The sequence below is a fragment of the Varanus komodoensis genome, unplaced genomic scaffold (assembly GCF_004798865.1).
Source record: "Varanus komodoensis strain SLA01 unplaced genomic scaffold, ASM479886v1 scaffold24, whole genome shotgun sequence".
NCBI classification, from domain to species: domain Eukaryota; kingdom Metazoa; phylum Chordata; class Lepidosauria; order Squamata; family Varanidae; genus Varanus; species Varanus komodoensis.
This window is the reverse complement of record NW_025335641.1, coordinates 3,920,632-3,942,284: the sequence shown is the minus strand read 5'-3', so window position 1 is coordinate 3,942,284 and position 21,653 is coordinate 3,920,632. Positions and strand designations below refer to the sequence as shown.

General features: G+C 43.5%; 1 protein-coding gene across 1 annotated transcript in view; it reads right to left on the bottom strand.

Annotated features, from left to right (window-relative positions):
* Nucleotides 1–2,856: 2,856 nt before the first annotated feature.
* The window catches only part of SPATA1 (spermatogenesis associated 1), a 35,961-nt gene continuing 17,164 nt past the window's right edge, over nucleotides 2,857–21,653 (bottom strand). The window contains 5 exon segments of the mRNA XM_044432241.1: nucleotides 2,857–2,961; nucleotides 4,940–5,038; nucleotides 17,805–17,983; nucleotides 18,551–18,676; nucleotides 19,481–19,604. Coding sequence (XP_044288176.1) covers nucleotides 2,857–2,961; nucleotides 4,940–5,038; nucleotides 17,805–17,983; nucleotides 18,551–18,676; nucleotides 19,481–19,604 — 633 coding nt within the window.

Here is a 21,653-nt window from a genome sequence, read left to right as displayed (position 1 = left end):
TGTATGTTGATTGTATTGTTTTTGGAGGCTGAGTCTGTCTTTATCACTCATGTTGCATTCTTGGTTTCTTTGCTGGTTTAATTCTTTGAGGACACTGCATTTCTCCTGTCCAGCAATGAAACACAGATCACCACATTTAATATTTTCAAAACACACTATGTTGGGTGCCTCCACACCCACACCTTGCCTCCTTACAGGAAGGCTACCCTCTGCATGCAAATTATTAAACCTGTAGTCATCAAGGTATCAACACACACCTGAACCAACATTTAACTTTAAGCATTTCATAGAAATAAATAGCCAGTTTCATTTAAAAAACAGAAAGAAAGGGAGGGCTGAGAGCAGTGGGATACATGCAATAAACTAAATCTGGCATATGAAGTGAGTTGGGAAATCTGAATAGAATGAGTATCCATAGCATCTTCTGTTTTAGCCAACTGTGCCAACACCCTAAGTATTTGACACTGCAGTCAACCTGATGTTGAATGGTGTTTATTTGTTTGCAGGAGACACTTCTCCCTGGGAAACTCTGGTCATCTCCCTCTGGTCTTCTGGCACAGGAACTACCCATTTTGTCCCAGAAGAACAGCTTTCAGCTCACCATAGTGGCCCGGTAATTACAAACTTGGAGGCCAAGAACAACAAAAGATGGCACCCTCTCACTGGGACTGGCCTCTGTGATAATTCAGCCATGATGGAATTTGGTTTAGGGGGCTGAAAAAGCAAGTTAACATCCTTGTCATGGACCTTGTGCATATTTTCCAGGAGCCTTGATGTGGGGGTCATGGAGGGCAGGGCCTTCCAAGTTTGTTGTACTGTCTGCAACAAAGTTGGAATGAATGAAATGGCTACTGGAGTCAATGTTTCAGTGTAAATTACATCAAAACCACCCTTATTTCACCTTTTTTGTAGGATGCTACACCTTGAGACCTCAGATTGGACCATCCATAGAATTTGGTCCAAGAAATGGCCCAGATCCTCAGATGAGGAAGCAGGATCTTGTGTGCCCACAGCTGCCACCAAAAAAAAAAAAAAATTGTACAATGTAAGAGCAAGAAGGTGAAGCCAAAGGATAGTCCTCAGACCTAGTAAAAAGTGAAGCTGCCATCTGTGAATCTTAAAGAGGGGCAATGCCAGGTGTACTGGCAATGGAATATGTGATGGCAGAGAATGTTCACATGGCCCACAGTGGGTTGTAGTCAGTATTTGCTGTGCAGCAGTTGTTGGGGCCCTAGGAGATGGCGGAGGATGACAACAAATGGTTCCAGAGAAAAGTGACCTGGAGCAGTCAAAAAGTCTTTGATAAAGAACTGATAAGAGAGCTTCCTATGATAACAATGGTCGAAATAGTAGCCTTGACTTGTGGTAATCTCCAATTAATTGTATTGGTAGTGATAACGAAGATGTAGAGACCATTCAGTGCATCTGTCTCAATCTGATGGTGGGCATCAGGAGTGCACTTCATATCAAGGTGCACTTGAGGATGATGGGCTATTAAGTCTGGTGAGCTCCTGGTCCATCAGTTTGGTGGTGACAAAATGAGGGGGATCTGAACATAAGGTTTCCAGTGGATCTTCCCCTCAAAGACTGAAGCCCCAGAGACCAGATTTGGCCAATGCACTGGTGCATTGCTTAGCCCATGGGTCCTCAAACTATGGCCCACGGGCCAGATCCGGCTTGCCAGGCCCATTTATCTGGCCCGTCTTTTAATTATGCGAGCCCTGGGTGGCCAGGTCAGGGGCAGCCAGTCCTGTGCCTGCTGCCACCCCTACCTCGCTGACCTCTGCCGCCTCACCAAAATAATTCTTACTTTTACAGGACACCCAACAGCCAACAGCTTTAGAACTGTCACAATGTGAGAGTACTCCATTTCCCAAGTTTTGCAGAAAGAATGCATACTTGTTAACAAGAACCACCAAATATTTGAGGCGGAGAGACCAGACTATATGGTTAACATGGATCTGTATTATCTACTTCTTGAGTTCTTCATGTGGCCCGAATAGCCATCAAAGACTTTGCTAAAAACATTTTATTTTACTATTATGTGTTCCTCTTTGCTCCTGTCCACCTCACTCCAGTTCTGTTTGTTCATACTGCTTAAACCAGGAAAATAAACAATGCAAATATTGGTATTATGTCCCCCTTTTTCCAATGATATGATAAATACTGAGGAGTTTTTTAATAGAAGAGTTTTAAATTAAATATAGTCAATTCTAGCTGTGATTCCACTGTATGTAGAAGCAAGAGTGAATGATTAGATGTGATTTCCAAGGGTGTTTAAGGATGATTTAATTACAGTAAGCAAGACGATGCTCTTTACAAATAGATTTGAAGTAAGTTCAAAAGGTCCAGTCATTTACTAATAGATCTTTGCCTTCTATCTTCAGGTTTCTTATGTCAGTTCTCCTTAATCTAAGGATATTTTGCAATCAAAGCAAATAATGTTGCAGATGCAGAATCCAACATAACCAAGAGTGGTATGTACTGTCAGAATGAAGTTTCTGAGAGCTTGAAGATGGGGAAGGAACTCAGAGTCAACTCAGGTGTCTCTTTTCCATCCAAAAATAGGTAGCTAGGGCTGTGAACAGTTTCAAAGTTCTGACAGCAAGTCTTTTTCCTCCCTAAAAGTGCTGTTATAAAATGTGCAAATGTGTTTTTTGCTTCCCAGCTTTTGCTGTGACTGGTGTGCAACACTATGTTATATCAGCAATAGATTGGTTTAGCGATCAATTACTGCTTTCTAACACCCATATTTTAATACAAACTCTTTCATACATTTATACAAATTACAAGTAAAAGAATATATTGGAGCAGCTGTACAAATATTCAGTGAAGAGTTTCATAAAGGGGAGTCAGTTAAGGCACTTATTTTTCAGACTGAAGTTTTAAAGAAGATTGAACCTTTTTGTGTGCCAGTTCCGCTTTCAGTGCTTGTAAATCAAAAGTGGCTTGCTTCCTCATCTAAAAAAGATCCAGAAATTGCAAAAGAAATAAATTACAAACTCTGGTTTATTTTTACAGAGAAGATTCAACATTTATGTGGCTTAGTAAAATTTGGCCTTTTCATATTTCAAGCCTAACAAGTTACACCATGAAGCAGTTGGCATGTTAATAGCATCCCTAATATACACATTACATCGTATTTCCATGAATGACAGTGGGAAAATGGTTGAAAGATCATCCAAGATTGTATTGCAGATCAGAAAAGGCTGCATTTCTGCAATTCAGTTGTCTATTCCTGCAATTTTTCTGGCTATGAAAAATGCATCATTATTAGCGTTATTTAAGCAGTGTTTTCAGTGCAGAACATACCTTAACTTTGGTAAGCAAAAGAAAAAATAGGATGTAAGGAGGAATTTCAAGAGAAAGTGATGCAGCTCCTACTAACATCACCGAACAGTGATGTTCTGTGTCTGATTAGCACAATCCAATGTTACAAATTGGCATGTGTAGTCAGAGTTCTATTTAAGGGCTGGGTTTCCATGGGAAGATAATTAATAGTGAACAAGTTGACCTTACCATGGGGAAGAAATCCTTGAAAAGCTTCCAAGCTGTCCTTGAATTCCCAGAACACAGTTTGCAGTTTACTAGGCTGCAGGTATATCTATAAGACGTTTTTAAGGGATGTAGAAAATATTTGGTACATGGAGCCTGCATTGTACACACGAGGTAGGTGTAAGGTTTTGGTACCTTGCAGGTGGCAAGTTGAGCTTTCCAGTTTGAAAGGAAGACATAGTTCCTGTACGAAGGGATTCTGTGCTATTTTGCCCTACCGGACTAAGTTGAGTAAGAAAACCCATGCACGTCCCTAGATGCTGCAGCGTTTTATCACCAGGAAATTTGGAGAGACATCAAAGTCCTTCTGAGAGGAAGGCTGAGAACTAAATTATATAGCTTTACATAGGAGCTACTAGAAAGCACCCAGCAATGTTCAGTACCTTGTACACTGACTAGAGCATCTGAAAGCAGTTTAGCTGCTATAGTGATGCAGAATATAGCTGAGATGTGGAGTACTGATGCCTATGAGCAATTTTCAGCAGCCTTGTTATGAGGGGTATAATGTAGAAATTGCCCTAAATGACTTTTACAGAGTTAAGGAGCTGGGAATGAACATTTGACAGAGGAGAAGCTAACTTTGCAGTCTTGTCCACTGAAATAATTTTTATACTTTCAGTCATTTTAAGTACATTGAGACTAGCAAGGCATCAATTCTTTCCGCCACCTTTCCTAAAAGCCCATGCTATAATTTCATCCTGTAATGGTTACTTTTCCTCTTGAAAAGTTATTTTCCTTAGTCTTTTCATAAATTAACAGTACAATCTTAGGCATGCTGCTTTTATTGGGAACTTTGTCTCACGTAGGTATGTACAGCACAAGTGTACAAGAATGGCAGGATATGGCAGCTAAACTTTACTAGCTAATTTATAAACAAAATTGTATTTTAATAAAATGTGGACTCGTTTATATTTCAACAAATACAAATAAATTGTACTATAGAATAAAGTACAAACTGCTGGCTCATGAAATATGATGAAGGACATTTACTGCTTCAGCACTAGGATTATACAGGTCCCTAACTACAAGGGTAGCTTTACTTTCTTGCTGTGATCTATAACAAGATATCCAGACTGAATGGAATAGTGACTCTCACCTGCAGGAGTACTACTGCTAGGAACCAAGAGGAGTTCACCGCTTTATTAAACCTCATTTCAAATGAGCATGTGCTTAGGAAAGCCAGACTATTGGAAACTTGCTGACTCAACAAAACTATGCATTCATCAGTCTGCAGCTCCTCAGTGATTTGGATTCTAAATGTGTTTAGGGATCTGGATTACTGATTTGCAAGATGACATCCTCTCCTATGCTTGAGAGGCCATTCTGGAGATCAATTATGCATGCATTTTTACAGGCTTCACAAATAGATACATTAGTGTAATACCTTGATTTCTATGATAAGCTTCATTTTTGCATGATCTAGCTTTCTTCTTAGTTGGTCAATTTCATGCTGCAGAGTTGTGATCTGAATGATTGTATTATTCTATAACAAAGAAAGGCTAGATTCAGATCACAAATTTATCTCTCTCTCTCTCCCTCTCTCTCTCACACGCACACAATATAGAAATAAAATTTGGGGTTGATCAAAAGGTAAACTCATAAGTTCCAGTTCATCAGTTTCAGAAAGACAGTCAGTATAATTATGTGCAGCTCATTTGTTTACACATTTTATCCCACTTTTCCATCAACTGTTGATTCCCAAAATGGACCACATCAATGAAAAAGAGGACCCCTACTTTCAAGCTTATGCACTAAAAGACAAGAACACAAGGGAACAGGAGAGAGAGAAAAAAATAGAGGAAATGGATCCGTTTTCCAAGTCACAAAAGTTGGTGAACTATAAGGATCATTTACGTGCACTGTGTTGGGAAAATTTGGATAAATCCTGTCTGAAAAGCATTACTTCTGTGTGCCTTTGCATTGTGGGATCAAATCCTGTCTTCCTTCTCAAAACCAAGCTGTCGCTGTTTAAAATGGCATTCCCAGCTCCTTTCTCTCACCTTTAGCTGTAAGCTACAGTAGACAGGCCATTTTAGGCCAAATATACATTGTAAATAGTCACTGTTGGAATTCAGTTTACAAGGAAGTATCTTTTGATAGCCCAGAGGCTCCATGGGCCCTGGCCAATTCAGAATGTCTAGAGTCTAGATAAGAGTCTTGAGCTTATCATGCATAGTTTCTCAGTAGCTTGAATTTGCATGTCTAAGCAGACCTGGAGATGGGTTCAAGCTACTGAACGAAAGTGTCAATACAGGCAATTAGAAATATTGTACTCTTATTGTTACTGTGTGATTGACTGACATTCCTTTATCTGTTCTGTATGTGATGACCTCAGAATCTTATTGTAATCTCTGCAGTCTGTCATCAATTGCCCTGTACCTGTATGTAACTGGGAGTGTATAAAAACTCTCTAGTTGTGTTGAAGTTTGGCGGCAGAGTTCAGTCTGCCTGTCCGGTAATGCATTATCGTGAGTACGCACCCGCGAGGAACCTGGGAAATACAATAAAGCCTCAGATGGTCTGGACGCTTGATCTTTCCCACGAACCCAAGTTTTATGCCCTCTTCTCAAATTGAGATTCCGGGATTCTGACAACTGCAAGATGTTCCTGCTTGCATGGCAAGTGGTGACCTCTTGGCAAATGGGTGGGGCTCGAGTGTTCTTTCTCCTCACTTCTGCAACCCCAGTTCTATAGGGCAGTCAGAGCTAAGTGTCTCTTGGCAGTGAAAGAGAGTGAGATCCCTCCAATTTGTGAGCCAGGTTGGCAATACTATCATGTGCTCCTGGTTTATTCATGGAAAGCCAAGGACACAGCCTCCAAGTAGTTCTTGGTCCTCTGCAGATGGCAAAAACCAAAATGTGCTTTCGTTTTGGTTCAGAGAAACATTCCATTCCATTTTAAATTCCTTAAAATACCCTTTGATTGCTGATCTTTGATTAGGGATATTAACAGAAGTCTGAGAGACAGAAGTTCTTGATTTAGTACCATAATTTCAGCTAGAATTTGGTATTAAATATTCTTGGATTTTCAGCATATATAAATAATGCCTATAAAATTACTGTTAAAGATAAGATACTGAAAATAATTTTCCCCTTTTGCTGTTTTCGGTGTCATCACACAGTCTATTTGCTGCATGAATTTGGTTTATTCTTACAAAAGAAAACTTTTATTGAAATAATAAATATATACACACTCTTCTGACACATATTTTACATGGAATATAGAAGTAGAAAATATGCTGTTCCAGGAGCAACACCAGGAGCTTAAGAAAGGCCATGCAAATACTCATTTCAGATGAGACCAATCAGGAAACAAATTGTTTATAGCACCTGCTCTATTTCACCCCCAAGGGAGTTGGCCATTCACAAAATTTGCTCAGGGCAGAGATAAGAGCATAGGGAACTGCCTTGGGCTGTGGGAGTATCTAGCCTAGTATTGGTGACTGAATTTCAGGCAGGGTGCTTGCCCAGCCCTCCTTGGAGGAGCCAGTAATTAAACCTAGCACTTTCTGCATGCAAAGCAGAAACAGACTCCTAATGAGGGTCTTCCAAGTGCATATTTCGCATCTCCCACTGTGGCTGCTTGCCAAAGTTTAGTTAGTGATTGCCCACCTGATTGCCTTCACCTGTATAAGAGGCAATTGTCATGCCAGATGTCTAATGTGAGTAGGGGGATTCCCATCACAGCTTCGGTACTGTTTAAAGAAACCTTGTAAGCACTACAGGTGCTCAGTAAACAGCTAAGGAACTCACACAGAAATGTTAATAAGAATGGTACAAATGAAGAAACAAACCTCTCCAACTAAAAATGTAAGAACTTCAGTTAGCAACTCAGCAAGAACTATCTCAGGGATGCTGCTCTTGCAGTGATCAGAAGAGGTAAGTGGGGATGCACATATTTCTCCTCTCAGAGTGTGCTCAGAGAACCTCTTATCTGATACAAGGAGTACTAGATCTTCAACTAGTAATCTAGAAAGTTCAGGAGCTGCTTTGTGCAGAAATGGAGCCCAACTGCGTGGTGGAGCAAAGGAGAAAAAGAAGTTGTTTAATACTTGCCATACACAACTGATGATCAGAAGAAAGAAGTCATTTCTTATAATTGGGGTCTATGAAACTGGAGGAAAGACAACTTTCAGAGAACACTCACTTTATCAGAGAAAGTGAGACACAAAACTGTTGTATTCTCAGACTTCTCTACACCAGTACCCAGAATATTGGAAACAAACAACATGAACTTGAGCTCATAGCACATGAGGGCTATTATGATCTTATAGGAATAACTGAAACTTGGTGTGATGACTCACATGACTGGACCTCTACAATTGATGGATACAACCTGTTTAAGAAAAATAGAAAAGACAAAAAGGGAGATGGAGTTGCACTATACATAAGAGACACAGAAATACAGTCCCACTGAAAGCATCTGGCTTAATTTAAAGGGAGCAAAAAATAAGAAAGACATAGTAATTGACATCTACTACTGACAACCCACTCAAAAAGAGGACAAGGATGCAACCTTTGAAAAGCAATGTGTCAGCATTTACAAGAAGAATGATATAGTCATCATTGGGGACTTCAATTTCCCTAATATATGCTGGAAGACAATTTCTGCCAAACATGGCAGAAAGATTCCTGACATGAGTTGCTGAATACTTCCTCCAGCAGTAGGTAGAGGAAGGAACCAGAGGATCAGGTATCCTTGATTTAATGCTAACTAACAGGGATGGCCTGGTGGACAAATAGCAGCATGGGAACTCTGGGTGGAAATGGCCATATAATACTCGAATTCTCAGTTATATAAGAGACAAAGGTTAACTGTGGCCAAACAGGTACCCTGGAGTTCAAGAAAGCCCACTCTAAGAAACTCAGGACAATGATAAGGGAAGTGCCATGGCAACTCACTCTTAACGGAAAAGAAGTCCATGAGGGGTAGGAAATCTTGAAAAAGAAGATTCTCCAAGCACAACTACAAACAATTCCAAGAAAAACGTGTAGAAGACAACAGAGGAAGCCCACATGGCTCCACATAAAGTTAAGTGACAAACTGAAAGAAAGACAAAACATATACAGGATGTGGAAGCAGGGCCAGGCCACAAAGGAAGAATATAAACAAATAGCAAGGAATTGCAGAAAGGGCATCAGGAAGCTAAAACAGGAAATGAACTGAGATAGCAAGAGATGCTAAGAACAACAAGAAAGACTTCTTCAGCTATATCCAAAATAAAAGATGTTTGAAGAGAAAAAGAAAGGTGTCTAGCTACTTAAAAGTGGATGGCAGAGTGATAACAGATGACAAGGAAAAGGTGGAGGCACTCAATTCCTACTTCACCTCAGTCATCTCCCACAAGAAAATCTGCAACCAAGAGGAAGTACAAGCTGAAAGTGAGAGATGGCTGCCCAAGTTTGACAGACAAATGGTCAAGGAATATCTAAATGAAATAAACATGTTCAAATCTCCAGGGCCTGATGAACTCCATTCCAGAGTCATAAAATAGCTGGTGGACAAACTCTCAGAACCACTGGCTATTATTTTTGATAAATCTTGGAAGACAGGAGATGATTGGAAAATGGCTAATGTTGCCCCTATCTTCAAAAAGGGGGAAAAAGTTCAACCAGGGAATTACAGTCTAACCTCAATCTCAGGAAAAAGTCTGGAGAAAATTATTTAAACATCAGTCTGCAGTGATAAATAAAAGCCAAGATGGATTTATCAAAAATAAATCCTGTCAGACCAATTTAATTGCATAGTTTGACTGGGTAACCTCCCAAACGGACAGAGGGAACACTGTGGACATAATCTGTCTTGATTTTGGCGAAGCTTTCACCATAGTGCCCCATGACATTCTGCTAAGCAAATTACCAAAAAGTGGACGAGAAAGAAAAACTATTAGGCGGATGCAAAACCGGCTGGTAAATCAGACACAAAGAGTGCTCATCAATGGCACCTTCTCAAACTGGATGGAGGTAACTAGTGGGGTGTCAAAGTGTTCAGTCCTGTACCCAGTGCTCTACAGCATCTTTATTAATGATTTAGATGAGGAAATACAAGGAAAGGTCATCAAATTTGCAGACAATACAAAACTGGGTGGAATAGCAAACACCCTTGAAGACAGACTGAAGATCCAGGGAGAGCTGGATAAACTTGAATGCTAAGCTGAAAGCAACAGAATGAGATTCAGTAGGGACAAGTGCCAAGTCCTCCACCTAGGAAAAGAAACCAAATGCATCAGTGCAAGATAGGAAATACGTGGCTCAACAGAACTGAAAAAGACCTTGGAGTTATTGTGGACAACAGGCTAAATATGAGCAAACAGTGCAAAGCAGCTGCAAAAAGGGCAAATGTTATCTTGGGATGTATTAATAGAAGTATTACTTCCAAATCACAAGAAGTAGTAGTTCCCCTTTACTCCTCACTAGTCAGACCTCATCTGGAATATTGTGTCCAGTTCTGAGCACCAAGATTTAAGAAAGATGCAGGAAATTAGAAAGGAGGGCAACAAAAATGATCCAGGGTTTGTAAACACTGTCCTGTGAGGAGAGACTGAGAGAACTGGGTGTGTTCAGCCTTGAGAAGAGAAGACTGAGGGGGAATATTATATCCCTCTGTAAGTACTTCAACGACTGTCACAAAGATGACAGTCAAGACAGTCTTTTCTCACTGAAACCAGGACACAGATTAATTTGTTCAAGTTGTGACAACCCAAATTCAGGCTAGATATCAGGAAAAGTTTCCTCACTGTCAGAGCAATATGACAGTGGAACCAGATGCCTAGAGATGTTGTGGGTTCTCCCACACTGGAGACATCCAAAGCAAAACTGGATGACCAACTGAGTGGGATGGTGTAAATCTGTGTTCTGTAACAGAAGGGGTTGGACCTGATGGCCTTCATGGCCCCTTCCAACTCTACTCTTCTATGATTCTATGATAATCAAAAGACCTGTCTCAGTATCTGCAGGGCATTATTCATATGGGAAGGATTTAATTAACTTGAAACTTTACTCTTATGAGTTTCATTGTTTAGCTAGTGGGAAAAGGATCTTAGGCATACCAAGTAACATAAACATAAACAAAGGTTGGATTGGACTAGCAGTCTGTTACAGTCATTCAAAATGGAGGGAAAGAACTTGCAGAGCAATAGCCATCATTCTCATTTCTCAAATTATTATTTTCATTTGTTTCACTGTGCAAGATTCTCTTTAATACATATAAACCTTATGAAACTAGTTCAATGTCTTGATGTCAAATCATAATCACAGCATAAATGTGCTAGGTTCATGCAACACAATAAGCCATGCAATATGGGTTGTTTGCTCCCTCCTCATTTTGCCCTGCTTCCCAAGGGACTCTACAGTGAAAGAAAATTGTCAGCTCTCTCTTCTCCACGATCCCTAACCCTCTTGCTCTTGCCACAGCCTTTTTGCCCCCTTTACACATTTGGTTTTCCTTTTTCAGAAATCATCAGTGCCACAGGGGCTGGCACTGGCTCAGGCAAGCTTGGCAAAAATGGCAAGGGGAGGTTGGCTCTTGCGAAGAGCTCTCTTGCTGGTTCCTGGTACCCATGATGGGGTCAGTCCCCTGGATTGCGCAACATGACAGCCCACTGACTTGACAATCCCAACCATAAGCCGTATGTTATCAGGGTGCCTGGTTGCCCAAGAAAAAGCCACCCTCTAGACACTGTCCAGATTCACGTGACACAACAACCCCATTGTGGCTTGTTATCCATAACAGATTGTCACGTGAGATGAGTCACTTTGTCAGGTAAAAAAGTGCAGTGTGCTGTTAAAAAACATGTCTTCGTTGTATTTCATCTTGGTTCTTCTGATGCCCATTTCTGAGGTTACATTAAAAGCAATTACTGCACTGGCCTCCTAAGAGTGAGTGGGCTAATGCCGATTTCCATTCATTTTCCATTCAGGCACCATGCTCTTAAATCCATTGCTTAGATACACTAAAGGATCTTATGCTGCTCTATGACTGTAATAAATGAATAAATTGAACCTAATTTTAAGATCGTGGACTAAAAGTTTTATGCTTTGGCTTCTTTTTCTATGCAAAAAAGAGAAGACAACATATGCTTATTTTCTAGATAAGTGGAAACCAGGTAGCACAGCCTTTCATAGAAAGAGCGAGAGAAAAATACTAATTCAGATGAAATTAAAGACGCTTGAATAGTGTAATAGCAGAAATGGACATTTTGTAGTTATATTACTCACGCCAGTGATAATTAGTGTCAAATCTGAGAAAAGCAGGTTGCTTACCTGTAACTGATGTTCTTCGAGTGGCCATCTGTGCAGTCACACATATGGGTTCTGCGCCTGCACAGTGCCTTTCGCTGGAAGATTGACAGCTAACGGTTTTTTGGCGGGAAGCTCCGCTCCCCTCTCCCATGGCCTATAAAGAGTGGACCGTCCGCCATTTTGTTTAGTCTTTGACGACCGAATGTGCGCCCCCTTGTGGAAAAAATTTCAGTATGAGATAGGAAAAAAAGGGGTCAGTACCAAGAAAAATGGGAAACTTTCGGTACCGATGAATGTGTCCACTCACCGACACCGAGCGGGGCCGGCGGGTGGGTTGTGTGACTGCACAGATGGCCACTCGAAGAACATCAGTTACAGGTAAGCAACCTGCTTTTCTTCGTCCTGGCCTCTGTGCATCACACGTATGGGTATATTAACAAGCTTACCATCAAAGGAGGAGGGAAGGTGTCCTCACTGTAGGACGGAGAAGAGAACAGCTCTACCGAAGGAGCAGTCCCGTTGAGCCTGAAAATCGAGACGGTAATGCTTGGCGAAAGTGCAGGGATTCGCCCAAGTAGCAGCTCGGCAGACGTCATCAATCGGAACTCCGGATGCGAATGCAGAAGACGTAGCGACAGCTCTAGTAGAATGGCCTCGGGGAACTGCAGGCAGTTCGAGCTTAGCTAACTGATAACACAAGATAATAGTGTGGACTATCCATTTAGAAAGTCTTTGTGGAGTGACTGGGTCGCCCTGATCCCTAGTAGAATATTTGATGAATAGTTTGTTGGATCGTCGAATAGACTCTCTTCACAATCGATAAAAGGCTAAACAACGTTGAACGTTGAGTGAATGCAAGGATCTTTCTAAAGGGTTCGACGGTGATGGAAAAAAGGCAAGCAGTACAATGTCTTGTCCTGTATGGAAAGGCGTAGAGACTTTGGGCAAGAAAGATGGGTCAAGACGCAAAACAACCTTTTCTCTGTGGAAGTTTAGGTAAGGAGAGTCAATGCGAAGAGCGCAAAGTTCACTGGCCCTCCGGGCTGACGTGAGAGCTACAAGGAACGCCGTCTTCCACTAAACTAATCGGAGATCCACAGTCGCCAAAGGTTCAAAGGGGGCCTTCATAAGGGCCTGTAGAACTACAGAAAGGCTCCACGTGGGCATAACCAGTCTAATCGATGGATTAAGATTATACAGTCCTTTCAAAAATCTCTTGAGAATAGGATGAGAAAATAGGGGTGATCCATCGACTAAGCCACGGTAGTAGGCTATTGCGGCCATATACACTTTAATAGAAGACGGCTTCAGTCCGGAGTGATGCAACTCCAGAAAGAACTGAAGAATTTGTTCAATTGATGAGACAAGTGGGGAGAACGAATGAGACTCGGCGAAGGTGGAAAAACGTTTCCATTTAGCCGTATATGACTTTCTTGTGGACGGCTTTAGAGCAGAGTCGATAGTATGCTGAATCTCAGGGTGCAAGAGCGTTGGATTCGAACTCGACGGGGTCTGTCTCGAACCGGATGGTACGGAGAGACTGTGGCAGTGAGAGGCACCCGCATGGTTGGATTCGAGAATCGGAACCGAGGCGGTCGAAGTAATCATCGATACCGATGGATTAATAGAAGCTGTCGGATTCGAGGCTCTCGAATCCGACGTCGGCCCCAATGGAAGGTCAATCATCGAATCCGCCACACTGTCAGGTTCAATGAGAGCAAGTCCGGGTGACGAAGTGTGCCGTCCATTTGCGTTATAAGGTATGGAAGTGCTGGAAGATGAAGAAACTCCCCGCGGGAGATGTCGAGCAGTTTCGCAAACCATGCTTGACGTGGCCACCAAGGGGCAACTAGTATCCCCGATGCCCGGTCGTGCACTATCTTTGCTATGACCCTCATCAGAAGAGGGATCGGAGGGAAAGCATAGAAGTTGATGTTGTCCCAAGGGATCATGAATGTGTCCCCTAGGGATGCTTGTCCAATTCCCGCTCTGGAACCGTAAGTCTCACGTACCCTGTTCTGTTGGGTAGCGAATAAGTCCACATCGGGGAACCCCCAGCGCCTGAACAGGTGGTTGCGCGTGCGAGGGTCCAGTTCCCACTCGTGAGAAGTGAAGATCTGCATGTACGTTGTCTGTGCCGGCCAGATGAACGGCCATCAGAGTGATGTCTCTCTGAATGCACCAGTCCCAAATTCTCATAGAAAGCCTGGCTAAGGTCAGTGACTTTGTCCCTCCCTGTTTGTTCAGATAAAAAATGGTCGCTATATTGTCCGAAGTTATCTGAACGATCTGATGATGAAGGAGGTCTTCGAAAGAACAAAGGGCCTTGAAGACTGCCAGTAGCTCCAGGAAGTTGATATGATTCATGGATTCTAGACGAGTCCACGTTCCCTGGGTAGACAGGCCAGAGCATATCGCTCCCCATCCTAGAAGAGACGCGTCAGTACCGAGAGTTATCGTAGGAGGTCGCGCCCTGAAGGGGACTCCCATCACGAGATTGGTCAGCTTCAGCCACCAGCACAGGGAGTGGAGCACAGAAGACAGGATCCGAATCAGTTTCGATTGTGGGTCCCTTTGAGGATGATACACCTTGATGAAGAATAGTTGTAATGGGCATAGCTGAAGTCTGGCATGTGGAACTACGGCAACCGAGGAGGCCATATACCCCAGGACCCTCTGGATGGATCTCACCGTAACCGTTCCCTGTCGACGGATTCGATGGATATGGCGAGCTGGAGTCTGCTGTCTGTCCTGTGGGAGGAAGGCTTTCTCCAACGTCGAATCCAAGTGGGCTCCAATGAAGGTGAGCGTCTGTGTCGGAAGAAGAGAAGATTTCTCTGTATTAATGCGTAGACCCAGACTATCTAGTAAGGTACGGGTTGTATGGATGGTGTCTAGGAGTCCTTCTCTGGATTGCGAGACCAACAGCCAGTCATCGAGGTACGGGTAAATTTGTATGCGCTGAAGGCGTAGGAAGGCACAGACAGGAGCCACGCTTTTAGTAAAAACTCTCGGAGCCGTAGCCAGTCTGAAGGGTAAAACTTTGAACTCATAAAGTTGGTTTGCAACAGCAAAACGGAGGAAACGCCTGTAAATTGGATGAATTGAAATATGAAAGTAGGCATCCTTCAGGTCCAGTGAGGTGAACCAATCCCCTCGCCTTAACAACAGCAAAATGTTTTGAAGGGTGGTCATACGAAACTTTCTCGGTATAATAAACTTATTCAAGTCCCGTAAATCCAAAATCAGACGTAGACCACCGTCCTGCTTGGGGACCGTAAAGTATCTGGAATAGAATCCGTGGAGTCCATCAGATGGGAATACTTGGCGAATCGCTCCTTTTCGGAGAAGTTGGTGTATTTCGTCGAGAAGTGCCAGCGAACATGAAGTAGACCGGGTCGGACTCGATGGAGGAACAATGTCGAATTCTATTCGATAGCCGTGTTGAACGATGGATAATACCCACCGGTCAGATGTGATGGACTCCCAAAGTCCAAAGTCGGCTTCGGAGCCGATCCCCAGATGAGAGGGAGGTGGGTATTAGAGGAGCATGAGGAGTGGTTCGCCAGTCCCGTCAGCGCTGCCTCCAATCGTCAAATCGGCGACGGCCCTGCTGGTATCTTTGTTGAGGTTGCTGATGGTGGCGTTGTTGTTGCTGTTGCTGCCTATGTTGAGGCTGTTGCCTGGGGTGATATTGCTGCCTGGAGGGCGGATGGTTCCATGGCCACTTACGTTTGGGCAGCGACTGAAGCTCCATTCGTCGGGCTGTCATCTAAGACTCATGGAGTTTCTTGAGCTTGTGGTCTGTCTTAGCGTGGAATAACCCGGACCCATCGAAGGGCATTTCTTCGATGCACCGTTTGGTCTCTTCAGGGAAATTGGCACTCCGTAGCCACGCATGTCTCCGAAGAGAGACGGCACCAACCAGTGCCCTCGAATTGGTGTCCACATGGTGCCTGGCTGTGGACAATTGCTGCACCGCCACGTGCATCACCTCTTTGATGAGGACCTTGGCCAATTCGCCCTGTTGATCCGGGAGGGTTGAGACGACGTTGTTGAGACGCTGCATTATGAAATACTGGTATCTCGCCAACGTCGCCTCGTAATTAGAGATACGCAACCCCAAGCCTGAGGCTGCGTAAACCCTCCTGGCCAGTGAATCTATCTTGCGGCCCTCCTTGTCTCTCGGTGCGGTATGACCCCTTGCCTCTCTTCCCTGGGAGGACTCCACCACGACTGAGTTCGGCTTGGGGTGTTGGAGGAGGAATGGAATGTCCTCCTCCCGAACCCGGTACATGGCTTCGTACCTCTGGGATGTAGGTTGTGGATGGGATGGCAAGTCCCAGGGCTGGGTCATCGCCTGCCGCAAGGTGGTAACCAGTGGCAGGACGTTGGAGGTGGACTGCTCCCCACGGACGATGTCGTATATTTTGTCCGTAGACGGCCCTGGCTGTTGGACGGCGTCTATATCCAAAGATTGGACGAGGCTGCCCATCAGCTCCGCAAAGGACACATGTGACTCATCCGGTGATGCGGGGCCCTGGGAGGTTACCGTAGCATCAGGAGAGGTCGAGTCCAAATCGGAGTCGTCGGAATCCGTGCCGTAATAAGGATGAGCTGAAGAGGAAGACTCTGCTGGTGAGACGGAGTGGCTGCTATCATCCCGTGGTTCCGGGGGTGAGTGCTTTGGATCCGGATGGGGCGAGCGGTCATGAAGGTGAAATTGTGGTTGATCCCTTGGAGCGGGATAGTATCCGGTCGAGTATGGCTCGTCCCAAGATGGATAGTAGGGACGACGCCAGTCCTCTCCCCTCTCGGACCGCTGCTCCCTAGAATGGCTTCTGCGGGTCCTAGGCGGGGTGTCAACCACATCCGCCTCCAGCATAGCCGCGGGCATAGGGGCTGGTGACCTAGCCCTGTGGGGAGAGTCCTGGATCTCTCCATCCGAGATCGAACCCCGTTGGACAGCTGGAGGCTGTTCAACCAGGGGGTCAGCCACACGGTGAGGAGACCCTTGAGGGGTGACCCTCATGGCTGCCTGGATCGCCAGCTTGGGTGGTGCCGGCACGGTAGAAGGTGCCGGTACTGATGCTACTGTTGAACCCGAGGTACGGTGTCAGGGTCGATTCGGATCCTTAGCTTTTGGGGTTGACTTAGAAGGCTTCTCCTTCCTGGCCTTTTTGGCAGGTTTTACCGCCTTGGCATGCTTGTGCTTCTCCCTTTTTTTCTTAGGAGAAGCTGGTGGGGCCCTCAAAGCAGAGGCACCTTCATCCGATGGACGGGAGGGCGGTACCACTGCAGCCGGGCCAGGCTTCGGAGCAGTGACCAGTGGGTCGGACTGCATGAGAGCCCGATCCCACAGGAGTCTCCAGAGGTGGTTCTCCCAGTTTTTTCTGGCTTGTTTGGAGAAGGCCAGACAGTGGGAGCACCTGACAGTACTATGCCCCTCCCCTAAGCAGAGGAGGCATAGATCATGTGGGTCGGATGGAGACATTTTCGACCCGCACTCCGCACACTTGTGGAAGGCCGCTCGCTGCGCCATCGCAGAAAGAACGAGAAGAGAAAAGGAGACAGTGCAGAGGGTAAGAATATATTTTTGGGTTTTTCTTTTTGTTTTTAAAGGAGAGATGGAACACTAGAACGATAGAAGAAGAAACTAGAAGTAACAAGAGTTTTAGGGATATAAAAACTGGGAATGAGAAGAAGACAATAGCTACGAGGAAACGGTCAAGCGAAAGATGAAAGCGGCACGAGGCACAGTGAACGGCAGTCGCAAAGACTGAACAAAATGGCAGACGCTCCGCTCTTTATAGGCCATGGGGGAGGGGAGCGGAGCTTCCCACCAAAAAACCGTTAGCTGTCAATCTTCCGGCCAAAGGCACTGTGCAGGCACAGAGCCCATATGTGTAATGCACAGAAGTCACGACGAAGAAATGCATATTTGGCTACAGTATATGAAAAAAAACCTAGATTTTATGGAAAGAGAAGCTAAAATTTAACAAACGTTACCTTTGAATTGATGCTGTGGGTTAAATTATTTCGTTTTTTCCTGACATTCCTGGCTTGCAGTTGCATCAATAATTTCTGATAGTGAAGCTCTAAATCTTCCCGCAATTTATTTAAAACTTCCTCCATTGAAAATGTCACTTTCTTTGCTTCAAAATATTTCTTTTTCCAGGACTCTCGGGCTGCACCAAAAACAAACAAACAAAGGAGAGCAAGTATATAGCTTATTATAACATACAGGTCTGCTCATAAGTAATTTCATTTCATTCCAGTGGAGCTTATTTCTAGGAAAATATGTATAGAATTGTAGCTTAAAATCAGAATAGTAACCAATATTTCTCTGCAGTTATGTAAACCAAAAATATGTAATGAAAACAATTTATAATTCTCATGAGAAGGTGAGATTAACTGGACTTTAGCTTGTGGAAACTGAAAACCTAGGATGGCCTCTAGCTTCTATCATCCTTCAGTTGCCATGCTTACTTAGCTGATGCGAGTTGTAAATCAAAACATATCAGAGACCATAGTTTCAAAGTAAGTGTGGGATCCTGGTAAACAAATAGACGTAAAACAAAGGAAGGGAGGGAGGCATAAACTGAGGAGAATACAAATCAAACCTTTAAGGGTGTAATCCTGTGCATAATTAGTTAGAAACCTGACAACAATTAGCAATTAGCCTAAAAGCATAAGCAAAACAAAATAGATGGTTGGTCTGTTCGCAAGATTTGATATCTCATTCTAAAACTTACCATAATATCTTTTGAACTTGTTCTGCTCAAGCAAGCTTTTTACTTTTTTAACTAGCTCCTCTCTAGTCTCTTCCAGGTGCTTTCTTTCTGCTTTGATATGTTGTAGCTGAATATTCAATTCATTACCTATGGGAAAGAAACCCACATTTAGTGAAGGTGGGATATAAAGAATTTTCAGGCTGCAGTGCCTCCAGGAAAAAAGTCCTATATATCTGGATCTTGATTCAGTCTGCCTAGCTTCTGTGTGATTTAGAACAATGAACTAAAGTTAACTAAAAATCTAGTCAGCCATAGAAATGTGAGATATTAATCAAAGAAAGATCATCTGCATTTTTGGAGTGGGGGCAGTTCTTGGCTATGCTCATCTGGACCTTCCAATTCCTGCATGCCACCTGGGATCCACAGACACGCTGTATAGATCAGGTATGAGGAAGCAGTAGTACTGGTGTACCAGTACCACTCCTTGCCTCATTCTGGTCCCCCCAGAAGTTTTTTGGACTTCAACTCTCAGCCAGCATGGCCAATGGTCAGGAACACTGAAAATTGTACTCCAAAACATTTCCGCAAGGACTGCTTCCCACAGTTTTGGTTTTGAACTATGCTGGGAAATAGAAAAGGTCCCATGCAGGATCAGACCAAAGGCCTATCAAATGCAGCATTCCATTCCCACAATGGCCAACCAGATGACCCACTGAGAAACCCATATGTAAACCATGAGTGTAATATATATTTAGAATAAATTTACATAATTTATCTCTAGTAGTGTCCTGTTGTGTCCATGCATCTGCAATATGTGCTACTCATGCACTGGGGCTTTGGCATTACTAAAAATAATCAAGAAGAATCAGAAACTCATTTCAGGAATAGGGCAGGTCCATGAATTTCACAAAAGAGAGTTTTGCTGACTCTAAATCTTTTGGGCTTGCTTACCCTCTATTGGAAATGGTTTATTGGCAACTGCAGCTTTGTTTATAGACACAGCTAGAAGAGGTGGAGTAGGAGGGGAAAGAAACTGGCTTGGATTTGCAAGGTCACTTAGCCCATTCTTGTCAGTCTAGGGCAAAATAAAAAGTGCATTAATATACTATATTGTTTTTAGAATAGATGACACAGAAGAAAGTCAAGGAAAAACTAGCTCAACCCTCCTCTGTATCTAAAACAATCACTTTCAAACTCTTGAACTACATCGATCCCTTTCCCCAGCACCTAAGCACTGCAATGTAGTTTGGGCATGCTTTAGAGCAGGGATGTGCAGAATCCAGGAATTTTGGACTTGAACTTCCAAAATTCCCTACCAGCATGGCCAATGGTGCAGAATTTGGGAAGGTGACATTCAAAACTTCCAGGAATCTGCTTTCTGCCTACCCTTGTGTCTGGTGTGAATAGTTGGATATACACCATGCAGACTGCTGGCCAGACATGCTGAACTTCACTATTGTCTCAGAGAGTGATCTTAGAACATAAAATGTATTCTTTTTTAATTTAAACTATTTTTATATTTCCTTACTGTAAAAAACCACCTAAGTGGTTTGCATCAAAACAATAAAAAGAATAACATATCTTAAAGCAGCAATACAACCATTATTAAACATCAAAAACAATCAAACCACAAACATTTGAAAGCCAAGTTGCATCTTGACATCTTTTGCTAGAAGCGGAAAGAGTGGGAAGCAACTACACTTCGGACAGGAGTGTATTCTGTAGTTTGGGGACAGCACAGGAGAGAGCTCTCTTCTGCATTCATCAGGCTTTGCTAACCAATGCAGTGCTCAACAGAGCCTCTCCTGCAGGGCTGTTAACAGGAGTAGAATAAATACAGTGGGAGGCGAAAAAGAATGTTTGGTGGTGGTGAACTGCCCAGATGCTGAAAAACTGTATGTCAGTCTAAGAAAAGCATAAAAAACAAATGCTTCCAATTTAGGTTTATAAAGTCGGACAAATATCATAGAAGTATCATAGAGAGCCAGTGTGGTGTAGTGGTTAAGAGCAGGGGACTGGGACTCAGATGACCTGGGTTCTAGTCCCCGCTCAGCCATGGAGCCAACTGGGTGACTTTGGGCCAGTCACAGACTCTCAGCCCAACGTACCTCACAGGGTTGTTGTTGTGGGGATAAGATGGAGGAGGAGATGTAAGCTGCCTTGAGCCCTTTGTAGGAAAAAGGCAGGATATAAATAGAAAAATAAATAAATAAATAAATAATTTGCTAATAGGTACCATAACATTCTTCAGAAGCAGAATTTCTGGTAAGGAGTGAGCTCTCCTCTTGCCTTTCACACTCTTACTGCTGTTGACCGTTTGCAGCAAAGTATCACTGAAGTCGAGATGGTTTCTGGACCTAACTCCTGTCTGGTTCCTCACACTTTTCCATCCTTTCTGAGATTATAGGTGCCTAAGAACATGGAAAAGTGAAGCTACTCTCTTTTACAGGAGCACAGAAGTTTGACAGCTCAGACCCCTATTAAAAGGGTTCTTGGCAGGGCCATATGCGTGCATGAATGTTCATGTTCCTGACAAGCCCCCATGGCTAAAGCAAAGTAAAAAGCTATGCTCTGGGTCAATGGCCTTGCGGGCTGCCAACAAAGATAATGCCTAGATGAGGCCACTCATTTCAGACTTGCAAAAGTGCCTATTTGTACAAGTCCCACAACAAAATAAAAAAATAAAAACTGAAGGAAAAGATTGCCGAATTTCTCACACTAATTTAAAAATTTTAAAAAATTCTAGGGCACTTTGAAGGGGATGTCACTAGCTATCAGATTGGAGATTACTTTCTGTGATTTCCAAGGAAGAAAGGGGAAGAAAGGCTGTGATGTGCACAAAAGGGCTTGAAATGGTACCCAGGGGCCCCAAACGAGTGATGGGCACCCCCAAGTGCCACTTGGATACTTGTGGTGTGGCTGGCACAGCCGGTAGTCTGGGCAAGTTTAAAAAGAGCAGCAAGCAATTTTTGCTGCTTTTGCCAAGAGACACGCACTAGCCCTCTTCTCAGTACCCAGGATGGGGTCAGTCGCCTGGGTCCAGAGGACATGACTAGCCATTGTGGATTCAAAAACCTCTAAATAAGCCGGCAGTTGCCAGGGTGGCTTGTTGCCCACAAACAAG